The sequence below is a fragment of the Teleopsis dalmanni genome, chromosome 1, assembly GCF_002237135.1.
Source record: "Teleopsis dalmanni isolate 2A chromosome 1, ASM223713v2, whole genome shotgun sequence".
Taxonomy (NCBI): domain Eukaryota; kingdom Metazoa; phylum Arthropoda; class Insecta; order Diptera; family Diopsidae; genus Teleopsis; species Teleopsis dalmanni.
In genome coordinates, this window is record NC_051846.1 from 111677058 (window position 1) to 111691813 (window position 14756).

The following is a 14756-nucleotide window of genomic DNA, read 5'->3' on the forward strand; positions in this document are numbered from 1 at the left end:
AACGGATGGACCGATTTTAAATATTTTTGATTTGTTGGATTCGTCTCCGCTTCGAATAGCAGAATATATTATAAAATATTAGAAAAATCTACTACTTTTAATATAAATAATAAATTTATAAATTCTGTTTTAAACTGTTGACAGTTTGAGTGATACTAATTTTCTTTTTGTATTTATGTGTGTCATCAATATTTCAAATATTTCAAATATAATAAATAAATACTGTCATCAATATTTGAGCTGTAAGTAAAATATCCGCTCTGAATAGCAGAATATATTATAAAATATTAGAAAAATCCACTACTTTTAACATAAATAATAAATTTATAAATTCTGTTTGAAACTGTTTACAGTTTGACAGTTTAAGTGATACTGATTTTCTTTTTGTCTTTTTGTGTGTCATCAATATTTCAAATATTTCAAATTTCAAACATAATAAATATCAAATATAATAAATTAATACTGTCATCAATATATGAAGATTTCTCCAAGCAATTGCTAAAAATCGGTTATGGCCGTGTGCATGTTAAAGAATCGAGAGGATTAATTGCATTTTCTTCAAGTTTTTGCAATTTCGTCTCATCAAACTCATCGAACTCATCAATGAAGTATTTCTGAACATCATTGATAATCATAAAAATAACAAATGGTTGAGTGAGCCAGCAATTTTGGCGGCTTAGAACAAAGATGTGGATGACTTAAACTTTGTAATTCAAAATCAAATCGTTGGTACTCTGCATACATTCAAATCTATTGACTGTGTAACAAACGAAGAAAAAGCTACTAACTATTTAACTAAATTTTTGAACTCCTTGAATGTGCCTGGTTTACCACCGCACAGTTTACAACTAAAGGTTGGTTCGGTAGTCGTTGTACTTTGAAATCTAAACCAACCAAAACTATGCAATGGAACGCGATTGGTGATAACAAAACTGATGAGCAATGTGATTCACGCAACGATACTCAAGGGAAAATTCAAAAGTGACGAAGTTCTTATTCCGAGGATTTCAATGATCCCAACCGATATGCCATTTGAGTTTAAACGGATTTAATTTCCTATACGGCTTGCATTCGCCATTATGATAAATAAATCACAAGACCAATTCTTGAGTGTTTGTGGTCTGAATCTAGAAAATGCATATTTTTCTCATGGTTAATTGTAAGTGGCATGTTCACCTGTAAGCAAACCATCTGCTTTATTTGTTCTTGCGCCTGATAAAACAACAAAAAATATTGTATATCACAAGGTACTTTACTGAAGAGAATCAATCGGACTGCAACCCATAGCTTCTTGCTGACAGACCATTGAAATAATTGATTATATATTAATGTCCTAATAAAGTATGGAACATAATTTTTTGTATTCATTTTATTACGTTAATAAATTTCTAAATTTAGTTTACCTAAAATTTAATATAACATTTATCGACTGTTATATGCACGAAGTTAGCGGGGTCACCTAATAATATATAAAATACTTCTTTACTTTTCTAACATCTGCATAATAAGCGTATTGATCAGAAACATAGGAAATGTTTGACAATTAGGTTTCATATTAAAATACTTATATTATTTGTATTACCCTTCACTAAAGAATTTGGGTTTATTAGTGCAACGACCACACAAATGCTCGCGCATCATTTTACAAATGTAAATTTTGTAACTGCATGAACCAAGTACATTTAAAATTGCAACATGATCAAAGTCAAACGGACAGATCAACAAAAGTGCATTCAAAAAATTATGTCACATTTGTTTTGTCAACAATGACTTGTCACTTTAAGCATTGTTGTAGGTCATGGGCAAAACACTACAATATTTGGAATATTCATAAGTAATGTTTCCATCGTTTTTGGAAACATTGCTGCTGCAGGTTTGACCCCAAAAGGTAATCTCTTGATCTTCAGCAGAACTGTGTGTGTACTAATTGTGCACAACGCTTGTTATTCATCGCCCAACTCCATCTAGCTGGTTGTATGCATTTGATAGGACTAATTTCATAAAGAGTTGATCGCCTTACAATGATGCAAACATTTCGTCTATCTTCGGCAAAGAGTATTTAAAATCAAAAAGATGCTTGAATGTGACCTTGTAGTCACTACAAATTTTGTGCCGATATTGGTTTACAGCACAGTAGTTTTACCTCTTTGCAAATTCCTAAAGAGATTTTTCCTAATTTATACGTGCCTAAATTGTTCAAAAACTTCACTAAATTAAGTCTTAACTTTATAATGGAAGTATATTTCTGTTGAGAATTAGTTAATAAAATTAGTTTGTGTGAACTGGAAACTGATTGCTCTTAAAAACGATCTACCTAATGAGGGTGAATTTCCTGTTTTTGTAACAATTATTTCTTCTAAACTTTTTTAGTTTCGAAAATTTATTATTGCTTCACTCTCACTGATGATTGCAATTCTTTCCCCGCTATAACTCAGGTATGATATGTTGCATGATTTATGGTAAGTTCTCTTCTTGAACACACATTATTATATAGAGATAACGGAAGGAGCGTGAAAGGTGCTTCAGTATCGTAAATTATATCCACGACCGTTCCGTTTAGCTCAACGGATAAACTATAAATGCCTGTTGCATTATTATTACATAAATTAAGAATTGAATTATTGAATGCAATTATTAGTATTCTTTTTACAAACTTCATTCGATATTTAACTTATATTTTGCCTGCATACTGATGCTAAGTGTCCTACTTTATTGTTCGTGTGGTATTTGAGCTGGTTATAACGGCAATCCACTCAATGGTGAATAGTCTATCCACAATATATGCATACTTTTGTTGTAAGTGATTTTTTATTATGACCGTCATTTCTAACCATGCTATTGCAGTTACCGTTACCGTTACTGGCGCTGTTATTGTAATTACAACTACCAGTTGAATTTTGACTCCGATCTGTTCCAAACAATTTCTTCTCTGTTGGCCAAATAGACATTTTTTCTTGATTGTATTATTGAAGCGGTCAAGTTGTGTATAATACAGAACTAAATTAACCCTTACATCAGGCTGGAGCAGTTCGTGACAAAACTATCTTCTTATGAGAGAGTTTCCAACTGCAATGTATTTCTAAATGAAGAAAGCGACGTCTTAAGAGTGGGGGCTATGTAGTGTGAAAAAGTGACAATCAAAAAAATTTGAATTCTCTTAAATTCTTAATCTTTAAATCGGAAAAAAGCAAAGTGTATAAAAAAGTAAATGGCTACGTCAATAAACCATAGTGGCTTATATGGAGCGAAGACAATCCTCAAGCCGTTCACGAATCACCATCACATCCATTAAAATTGACTGATAGAATTGACCGACAAACTGACTGACTGAGAGATTGTTGATAAAAAATAAAATTAAATTAAATTCAGGCAAACTAATCGACTTATAATTGATTACAGAACCAATGATAGCAGATATTCAACAATTACATAACAGGTGATAGAAATATTAGACAGAAAGAACTAGACTAACTAAGCAAATGATATGACAGAAATGAAAGATTTGTCTTTATTGAGCTTAACACCAAATTATAGTTGCATAGTGAATATTTATATATTTAGTTTTTTTTTTATTCTTGTTGTTGAGTTTTGTTTGTGGGCAAAGTACTACAGAGGACACGAGTCAAGTGTATAAACTTAGAAGAATGAAGAATTTACGAATTAATGAATTTACCAATATAGCCTGGAATCAATATTATAAGACTACCATTATTGTAACTACACAAGATAAAAATTGTCACGTATTTGTGTCAAGCGAGTGATGTTGCGAAACAACAATTGTTGCTACGTTACGATGTTGTGAAGAAAGTTTCGTCTGTCAAGAGGGGAGCATTCACAAAAAATACCCTCCAACCTTCATAGAAAGTGAGACAAAATGTGAAATATGAAGAAATATTAGTTTATTATTAATCATCGTTACCCATCGCCGCTTTGGGTTGTTTTTTGTTATTAGTATATAATAATAAGTTTCAGTTCGGTATTAAACACCTCCTTAATACATATATACATTAAGGCAACCTTGTTGTGTTCTTTTTATACTAGTATATGTTATTATATGTCATTATTATTAGCCGCTATTATCATCGCAATATCATCAGCATTACCGATTAACGTGATTTCTGTAGGATTGAAGACTCCATTGTACTGCTAACCATAACTTTTCACCATGCAGCCACTTTGTAATTGTAGTTATCTTTACTACGCAACTATTGCAGTTTATCCATGACTTTTTTTCACTACTATCACTGCAATATAATAAGCGTAACCGATTAGTGTCGTTCTGCAGGTAAAACGACTCCCAAAACTCCATAGTACATCGCATTTTATACTGCTAGTTCAATCTAAGAACCCTGAACAATACCTAATGATAAATTATATTGTTTTACGCTTTTAGTATTCCGCCGTTGTAGTAGTATGATGTATGTATACTTGATGTTAAAAATGTTTTAAACATCGCGTATTGCAACAGTGCATATACAGATAATCCATTCGACCCCAACATGTTTCGCAGTTGGTTGACTTTAAATCATAATGTGGCTGATGCGATTATGGTTATTTTCGCTGTTTGCTCAGTTTTAAAGGAAGAACACTAGCTTTAATTGCTGCCTTTATTGCAATATTTGGAATGCCATACCTTGTGATCAAACAAGAACTTATTCGTTCTTTTTTTGAATTCCCGCGTTTATCCAATCGGTAAATTTTTTTTATTTTCACGCTGGCAACACTATTATACACATTCTGTCAAAGTTTAACGCTGATTTCCAACGCATATAGTGACCCCACATTCATCGAAATCATCATAACTGCTGATGAGACATGGGTCTATGAATTTGACATGCCCAACAAACAACAATCGACCGAATGGTGCTTCGAAGGTGAACCGAAACCGAAAAAAGAACGCCAAAGTCGGTCCAAAATCAAGGTTATGCTGACTATTTTCTTCGACATTCGTGGTGTTGCGCACTATGAATTTCTTCCGGACGGTCAAACGGTCAATAAAGAGTATTATTTGGCCGTTATGCGTCGTTTGCGTGAGGCCATTCGCAAAGAGAGGCCAGATTTATGAAAAGAAAACTCATGGATTTTACACCACGATAACGCACCGGCTCACACAGCGTTGGTTGTGTCGCAGTTTTTGGCCAAAAACTCCACCAATATCATCAACCAAGCACCGTATTCTCCATATATGGCCCGTGTGACTTTTTTCCCGACTCAAATTGCCATTGCGAGGAGCATAGACGCGTTTTGAGACCATAGAGGCCATAAAAGAGAATTCGCTGAGTGAACTAAAGGCCATACCTTCGGCGGCCTATAAAACTTGTATGGAAAATTAGATCAAGTGTTGACATGTATGTATTGCCGCAGGAGGAGAGTACTTTGAAGGCAATAATAAAGAAAAATTTTTTTTTTTTTTTTTTTTTATTAAAACATTTATTTATTGCATCTTCTCTTAAAATGAGACTAACAATAAGTTGTAAAATCTTATAACTAATTACATAATGTTACAAATTTTTATTTTAACTATACATTGTATAAAATAAAATAAAATAAGTAAACCTTATATCACGAACCTCACTTAGATTAATGGGTTAAATTTCATTGGAGTGAATGTTAGGTGGTTTCTTAAGAAAGTGGTTCAACTTTAACAGATTACTAAAAAGAAAGGTGCGGTTTTTACTTCAAGCTGTTGAATATTAATTAACGGCTGGACGGTCAGCTCTTTTTAGGCGGGAAGTAATGGATAGAAGTGCGAGATTTCTTGCTAAGGAATTAACATGCTCTGTCAGCCTTTTATTGTATTTTTTTCTTATATTGTCAAATTCAGCTTTAACTAGCTGAATTTGTAGATCTCGGTGTATATCACTTATCATGGGGCACCAGTGATAATTCTTAGTATTTTTGACTGAGCTCTTTGTATAATTTCAATATTTGAAGCACTAGCATTGCCAAATAGCTGGATACCATAAACCCATATTGGTTTTATGATGCTGTTATACAAGAGTACTTTATACTCTGGGCACAGGGAAGGTCTGTTATTAATGAGCCAATGCAACTTAGAGGCTTGGAGCTTCATCTGAATTTTTTTAGCTTCAATATGTTTACGCCAAGTTAGTCGTCTATCTAGGTGAATACCTAAGTACGTTATGTTATCTGCTTGTGGTTTGGGAATGTTATTTAATGAAATTATTGGAGACGTACTCCGATTTAAGGTAAAAGTGACGTGTCTACATTTTAGTTCATTAATTTTAATTCGCCATTTTGACAGCCATTTCTCCACCCGAAATAAGTGAGATTGAAGTTGATTTGAAGCTAACACAGCGTTTTTGTTTCGGCATAAAATTGCCGTATCATCGGCAAACGTTGTGGTGACAACATAAACTACTTATCGAGATATCAGATGTGTAAAGTACATACAAGATAGGGCCAAGAACACTTCCTTGTGGAACGCCAGCTTCTATTGGGATATTATTAGAAGTATATGATTTACATTTCACTTTAAAACTTCTATTATGCAGATACGATTCTAAAACTGAGTGAACATTTTCAGGTAATGAACAGCGTATCTTATACATGAGTCCATTATGCCATACTTTATCAAATGCTTGTTTAACATCGGGGAATACCGCGGAACGATGTTCTCTGAGCTCATTCGTTATACGATTCACTCGCTCAATAGTTCCATGTTTTTCCCTAAAATCAAACTGGTGGGAGGGTATTAAGTTTTGAACGTCAAGGAACAGTTTTAGCTTTAAAAGCAGTGCTCTTTCAAAGAGTTTAGAAAGGCATGGCAGTAAGCTTATTGACCTGTATGAAGAGGCAAGCGTGGGATCTTTACCTGATTTATGAATCATAATAATCATGAATGTTTTCCACTCTGTTGGGTAAAAGCCAAATTTAATAATGGCATTAAAAAGTCTTGTGATAAAATGTATGGCCAAAAGGGGTAAGTTTTTTATCATGATGGGTGAGATATTATCATATCCCGGTGCCTTTTTGCAATCTAACTTGTTTGTGATTATTTGAACAAGATCATTGGCCGTGATATTCATGTCAATAGATGGTGCATGTAGATTTTGAGTGTGAAAATCATATTGTCCTGTTGCAGGATTTGGTTGAAACACCTCTTTTAGGTAATCAGCAAAAATGTTAGATTTTTTTTCATCACTTCGCGCCCGGTTTCCGAGAGATTTTTTTATTGGAGAATCGGATTCTATGGGGGAATTTATACCTTTGCTAGCATTCCACAAGGATGAATGGTTTTTGCCATTTGGACATAGGCTTTGAATATAATTATATTGCCTGACTTTGGTTTCCTTGCTTAATGCAGAACTAAGTCTCCTTTGGGCTTCCTTAAATAAGTTTTTCGCTAAAGGGGACCTAGATTTTTGTAATTCTCGCCTTAATCTACGTTTTTGTAAAACTAAATTCTCTATGTCACTATTTGTAAATACTTTATTGAATCTGTAAATTTTATTGTCTTTGGGGGTAGAGTTTTCTACTGCTGAAATCAAAATTGAATTTAAAACCGAGGTTGCTGAGACTTACATTTTATCTTGTAATTTGTGTGTATGTGTGACTTAATGTACTTTTTAAATTTGAGCCAGTTTGTTCTAGGACTTGTAAGGCTATAGGAACAGTCATTTAACTGAGGACCATCAAGTAAGCAAAATGTAACTGGAGAATGATCAGAAGACAAATCGCAGCTTGTGTATGTTAAGATAAAATTTTTGCTTATGCCTTTGATCACGGTGAAGTCTATTAGGTCTGATATTTTATAGTTATCAGCAGGTCAATATGTTGGCTGCCCAGGAGAGTTTACGTATAGTGCATTTTTTCTATTTAGAATAGAATTGTAGAGCTGTTTTCCATTTGGATTACAGAGTCGTGAACCCCAATACGTATGCTTGGCGTTGTAGTCTCCCGCCGCAAGAAATCTTTAACCTAGAGTTAAGAAGTAATCCGTAAATTGGGTCTCAGTAATGTTGAAGCGGGGAGGACAGTAAACTGCCGATAAAGTTAAATTTTTTCCTTTGTGCTTAAGGCATATTGATGTGGCTTGCATATGATTATGAGCATATGTACCTAGAAAATTGTGTTTTAGACGCCTTCGTATCAAAATAACTGTACCACCATGTGCTTTGCCATCTGGGTGATTGGTTTTATAAAATAAATAACCAGGAATAGAAAAGAAATTTTTGTTTGTTAGATGTGTTTCTAAGCAAAGCATTACATCCACATTTTCTCGGGACATGAAATTTGTGAGTTCAAGTTTATGTTGGCTTAAGCCGTTTGCATTCCATGTACAACTGATTTAAGCTCTGGGTGAGACTGGAAATCATGATTTCCAAACTATTACTTTGAACTGGAGGGCCTTGTTGATTGTCAGATTTAACGACATCAGCATATGAAACACCTGGTGTAACAGACTTAGAAGTTAAAGGTTGGGGTACTTCAACTAATTTAATGGGGTTGCTTCTTGTAGGATGTCCTATAAATAGGACAGCCTCTGTAGTTTGCAGTGTGATTTCCACTGCAGTTGCTACATTTTTAGGTTTTGGTGTCCTTTATTGATTTTTTATCGCATTCGGAACTATGTTATGGTGAAGCTCGCCACAAGCTACGCACACTGTTCGAAGAGTGCAATATGACTTAGTATGGCCATACTCTTAGCAGTTTGTGCATTGCACTAGACCATTTCTTTTGTTGGGCTCCTCAACGTTAATTGCGGTGAAGTAAATACTTTAGGTTGTAAATGAGATGGCTCTCATTTTTTTAAGCTTAGAAGCTTCCGGGTGAAATTCAACTTTAAACATAGGTTGTGGGATTTTATCTTTGTTAACAATGTTTATAACTGTTATCTCAATGGGGTCTACATCTGATTCGATACCTTTAATTACGACAACAAGGCCCTTACTACTCTTTAGTTGGTATGTGTAGTAATTTTTTTTTGCTGTCTTCGAAATATTTGGTTATGACTCTAAAATTGTTTTCAGTGTCAATTTGAATTTTGGTTTCGTGTATATTGCCCCTAGTTATGGGAACAATATGAAAAGTATTATTTCCAATCAGACTTGCAAGGATTGTAACTAGGTTATTTGAGCTGCGCTCACGCAAGTATATTGGAGGCGGTTTAAAATTTTTGTTAATAGGCTGATTAGCTTCTTCTGTAGTTTCAGCTAATTCAGCAAATCTATTGCCAGAAAGAATGTTTGTAGTTGCACTATCTTTGATAGTTTTAGTTATTTTAGCACCTTTTGAATTGCTTTTTTGAGGACTTAGTTTGCGTTTCATATTTACATAGCGTTCCATGCCTATTTGGACCTTTATTTTATTTTTTGGACTCGCTAAGTCGGAAAATGCAAGCGAAACTGCTGAAGGTGCAATGTTTGACAAACTTTTGTCAGTTTCTGTAGTTTTCAGAGACAACGTATTCGATGCGTCTATTACCAAATAAGCATTACGTTTACTTGGAATGCTTATCGTATGTCTTCTTTCTAGATTTTGATTGCTCATTTGCATACGTTGTTATATATGCAAATAGCAGGTGTGCTATAAGATTTATTTAATTTTACTACTATTAATATTAATTGATATTAAGTTAAATTAACTATATAAATATAAGTAAAATTAAATTAAATTAATATAAAGAAAAAAAATAATAAAAATAAAAATGAAGATGTAAAAAATAAAATGAAAATGTGTAAAATATTATACTTTATATTCTAATAATTAAACATATAAATAAAAACAAAAAGAGAAAAAAAAAGAATAATAATAATACAAAGAATAATAATAATAATAATAATAATAATAAAAAATAATAATAATTAATAAAATAAATATCTTCAAATTCCAAAATCCAATGTTAGCAAGTATGTTGGTTTTGATGTTGTGTTGTGTTGTGATGAATTGCTGGCTTCCAATTACAGCTTTTGTGGAACACGTTTGTAATAAAATACTAGCTGTCTCTATCAGCACTTTTTTGTTTTGTTTATATATTCACAAAACCGCACTGATATTTTGTTTGAATGCTTGCTCACGTTTTATTTTTTATTTTGAGCTTTAGAAAATAATTTGCTGTCTCTGTCAGCTATTTGAGTTTTTTTTTTATATATTAAAGTTGTGCAAAAATCAACAAAAATCGAAAAAGCGCGCGCTATTTTCAAATTAATATTTTATGCCCTTTTAACTTTTAGGAATTGTTTTTTTGTCCGAGAATGTTCTGTTTTTTATTTTTGTATTAATAACAAAAGTAATTCTTTTAAAAGTGATTGTTATGTACTTTTTTTTATACTGAAATTTAAATTTTTCCGTGACCGGCTTAAAAACACGTCCGCTCACTAGAAAGTTCGAAAGAAAAATATTAAAAATTAAAATTTTGCGTGTTTTTTTAACTTCTCGTTCTTTTTTGATCAAATGGTATATAGTTAAGTTGAGTTGAAATGAAACGCACTCTTCTGCAGTACATTTATAACTGACTCTTTATTTGTTTCTCAAAAATCTTAAAATCTAAAATTATAGTAATTGTCTTAAAAACTAAAAGAGAGTCTTACAATATAATTATAATTAGGTGTGGTTCACACACATGATATAATGATGTATAATTATGATTATGATATATTATGCATAATTATGATTATGATATATTAAGTATATTATAATATATGACAATGTATGCTATTTTTTCACTAATATTTTCTAAGATCAATTGCACCTCTTTTGTAGTTACGTCTTGGATTTCAAGTAAATTCATTCTTCGTAGTGCGACACTTTGATTTGATATTTTCACCTAATGATTTCAGAGCAGTATCAGTCTTTCTCTTATGCAGGATATCCGCATAAATAGAATTTGTTAAAGTGGTGTGTGAAAGCGCCGAGTCTAGTTCTTTGAGTTCTTTCTTAGGCTTTCTTTTTCGAAATAGTTTTTCTTTCACTTTTTTAGATTGATATGCTTTTTCCTTTGTAAGGTCCTTTACAGTCAATATACCATTGTTAGCATTTTTTGCTAATGATATTTCATCTGTATTTCCGGATTTGTGTGTTTCATTTCGATTCACTACTTTAGTTTCAATGCTATTGCCAAACTCCTTTTGTGCTCATTTTTCTTTTTGGGTAACTGTGATGTTGGGCAGCCATACTTTTTTAATAACTTTTTGCTTTTTCATCATTTTACCCAATAGCTGCTAATTCGTAAAGTTTTTTGATGTCCACAATAACATCCCTCGTTTACCATCTTATAGCATATCTACTAGACTTCTTATTGTTGAATCTGTCCTATATACTACTATCCTGTAAGGCACAATCCTGATTTCTCATGCTTTCACATTTCTGTTTTTTTTTTTTTGTATTCATGTTTGCCGCTATTTACGCTTCGGACGTGTAACTGCTTTTTGACCCCATAGGTCTGTTTGCATTGCAGAGAGGCTGTAGCAGTTACTGCCTCCATTCCGATAAAATAGAGGCCTGAGATCCGTTTTATCAGTATCTCACTCAGGTTTACTTAATTCCCATTATACAATCACCCCCAGCTCTAAGCAGTTAAATAGCATATTGCGTCCAGACTGTCATATTTAGGAACCTTACGGGGATCGGTTGTAATTCTTTTAGTTGTTAGTGTAAAAGCCGGTTCTAACATACGATATCTATACTATGCACAGCCTTTTTCTTTCGTAGTTGAAGTAGCCACCCTTGGTATGGCAAACAGACCTTGTACACTTCCGTGTCCCTTAATGATGCAACATGAACCACCCCTAATCTATGGAAATAGTTGCTGTGCACACTTTTTTAAAAGACGACATTTAGTTGTTTTATTCTAGCGCCTTCTCATGGTTTGTTTAATCTTTTAGACTATACTCTCCGACACCGGACTGGATTTTAGTCTACTTTCACTACAGGCATGCCTTGCCTTGAAATATTCCAACCCTTATCTCTTGGGTGATAATTTAAAAGCATCAGCTTAAATATTCCTATAGTTTTTTCTGTGTATCATATTTGTGAATGAGTAGAAATAAAAATTTCACAGTGCATTGTAAGACCAAAGGTCTTATACTAGTTTCCGGTTTTATTCTATCTACATGTACAACTCTTTCTTCCAACCCATCGTGTGGGGATGGATGTGCTTTCGCTGATAAATAGTTATGAAAATTTTTAAATTAAAAATCTGTTGTCAAGGATAAGCTTCACGGTAACTCTGCCCAACTGCAAGTGCATTACCATTGTGCAGTGCATTGTTGTAATGTATTTGTGCATATTCTTGGTAACTATAAGTATAAAATGGTATTGCAGTTTAATAAAACATAATTTAACATTAAATTTTAATCACATATAAATATCTCTTGATCCAATAGTTGACGCTAAGTTAGGTTGAGAAGGCACGTGCTGACAGTTATCAGTACTTCCACTCGGAGAGATTGTGATACCCTCAAAGATTAGGATATGAGAGACGAGTTGCTAACCTTTGTTATCTTCTATCTTTGTCAAACAATTTGATTTTCCAGATGAAGTCGAGGAGATCCGATAAGTTTGCTTTCGTTATATCTTCCAGGCCTGTGAAAAAGCGATCTCCAAGATATTGAAGTCACCTTGTCTGCAGTCCTGGACGGAGCATAGGCGCAATGATACAGTGGCCCGTTATTACTCCAGTAAGTACACGAACTCCAGGTTTGCTGAATCCCAAAGGCTTTTCGTATAATTTTTCAAACTAGGCCATGAAGTTCTAGCGACTTCACAGTCTTCGCGATTAGTCAATAAATCGTTCCCTCTGTGATCCTTAACAGTTCCCAGGAATCCAGGAATCCAGTCCAGGAATTCAGCAAAGAGAGACCTTCTGATCTTTGATGCTCATCAGTAAGGTGTGACATTTTAAAACAATATTGGATTTAATCGTTTTGGATTCAATTGCTTTCAGTGCGGCCTGATGATCTACAAAAATCGTGATATTCGCAGGATGAATTATACTTAGTTGTATAAGATTAGTCGCTTTTTCAATAGCATATATCTCGGCCTGAAAGACGCTGCAAGTATCCAGGAGTCGGTAGGACTGCCTTGGTTTCCACATCTTAGACTTCTGAAGCACTTTTGGCAGCACAGCCTTGAATAAACACATATAGTGGTTGAAGATGTAGTATTATGTTTAAGTCTTCTTGAGGCGTTTGCTCCGGTGATACCCAAAAAAACCAATCTCTGTACTTTTCCAATGCGCGTCAAATTTCATTTTTTGTCCATCGTCTGGCACCACCAGCCACCAGGAATCCATAGGTTATGATAGGCCTGAGGATTGTCGTGTACATTCCGTAAACTACATACATTGCAAATCCCCATCGTTTCCCAAAGGTCCAAAGGTAGTTCTCTCCTCAATGTTCCTTTTCCAATTTAGTTTGAAATCAAGGACGAAGCTAAGATATTTAGCCTTCGAGGAAAGATTTAATGCAATTCAATCCAGCCTAGGTAAGTTGAAGGTAGGTATTTTGGTTTACCGCGTAAACATAATTAGTTCTGTCTTAGTAAGATTAACTCTTAAGCCGTTACTTTAAGCGCACTTGGAAATTTCACCAAGTGCCGATTCCATGAGCTTACTAATCGCTGACAAGTATTTGCCTGAGATTAAAATGGCAACATCAAAGGCGTAAGTTACAACTTTTGACGCTAACTACTTTTTAGTTTTAATAAATGATCCACTCATTTTTAGTTTAATATACGGATATATTTTTACATAATATGTTATTATTCTAATTAAAATAATTCGAAATAATTTTATAAATTGAAAATTTACTTATTTTCCTTTACTAGTTTTGCAAAATTAATTATGTGAAAGCATTTCATTTATTTGGAGATGAAGATAATTTAAAGGAAAACATTTTGATAAAACAATTTTATAAGATAATAAAGTATTCATATAAAGAAAAATTTTATAATTTTTTCATAACTACAAATCCGCCAACTGATATTGGCGTTTAATGTTGCGATTGGCCCCTAGTTGAAATAAATAAATAGATTTTTTCCAGTGTCTATATTTTCCACAATGGCAATATCAGAGAAAACATCTTATACAAGAAATTAGAATTTGAACTTTCCCAATGAAATGCGTATGCAGACTCTTGTACGTTATTATAAGCATACTTTTCACTAAATATGTGTATTATTGCTTGTTGAAAAAAAACTGAATCGTAATTTATTTTAAAATTACAGATTACATAGCTAGGTATGGAAGAATGTCGGAAAAGGTTGCGAGATTTAAATTTTCTCAAATTTTATCTGCCGTTGAGTATATTCACGAAAAAGGAATAGTGCATAGAGATCTCAAAGTAATAAAGTAATTATTCTATTTATGTGCATTAAGTGTACTTTATTATAGGCTGAGAATCTCTTGCTGGATTGTCACATGAAAATAAAAATTGCCGATTTTGGTTTTTCCAACAATTTCAAAATTGGAGAATTATTAGCCACATGGTGTGGATCGCCTCCATATGCTGCACCAGAAGTTTTCGAGGGAAAGCAATACATCGGACCAGAAATTGATATTTGGGTACATATTTTTGTTTTATGAGTAATTGTATATCTGTGTAGAGTTATTGCCTTGTACTTATCTTAATTTATATTCTCTTTTTAGTCACTTGGTGTTGTTCTTTATGTATTAGTTTGTGGTGCATTACCATTCGATGGTTCCAGTTTGCAAACTTTAAGAGATCGTGTGCTTTCTGGTCGATTTCGGATTCCATTTTTTATGTCTTCAGGTAATTGTTCTTTATATATATAAT

At 33.3% G+C, this 14756-nt stretch overlaps 1 protein-coding gene across 1 annotated transcript in view; it reads left to right on the plus strand.

Moving 5' to 3' along the window:
- LOC119676457 (probable serine/threonine-protein kinase DDB_G0277165) overlaps nucleotides 1-14756 on the plus strand; it is a gene marked incomplete at its 3' end in the record, with an annotated part of 96678 nt that overhangs the window by 15012 nt on the left and 66910 nt on the right. Inside the window, 3 exon segments of the mRNA XM_038087700.1 lie at nucleotides 14188-14303; nucleotides 14354-14524; nucleotides 14609-14732. Coding sequence (XP_037943628.1) covers nucleotides 14188-14303; nucleotides 14354-14524; nucleotides 14609-14732 — 411 coding nt within the window.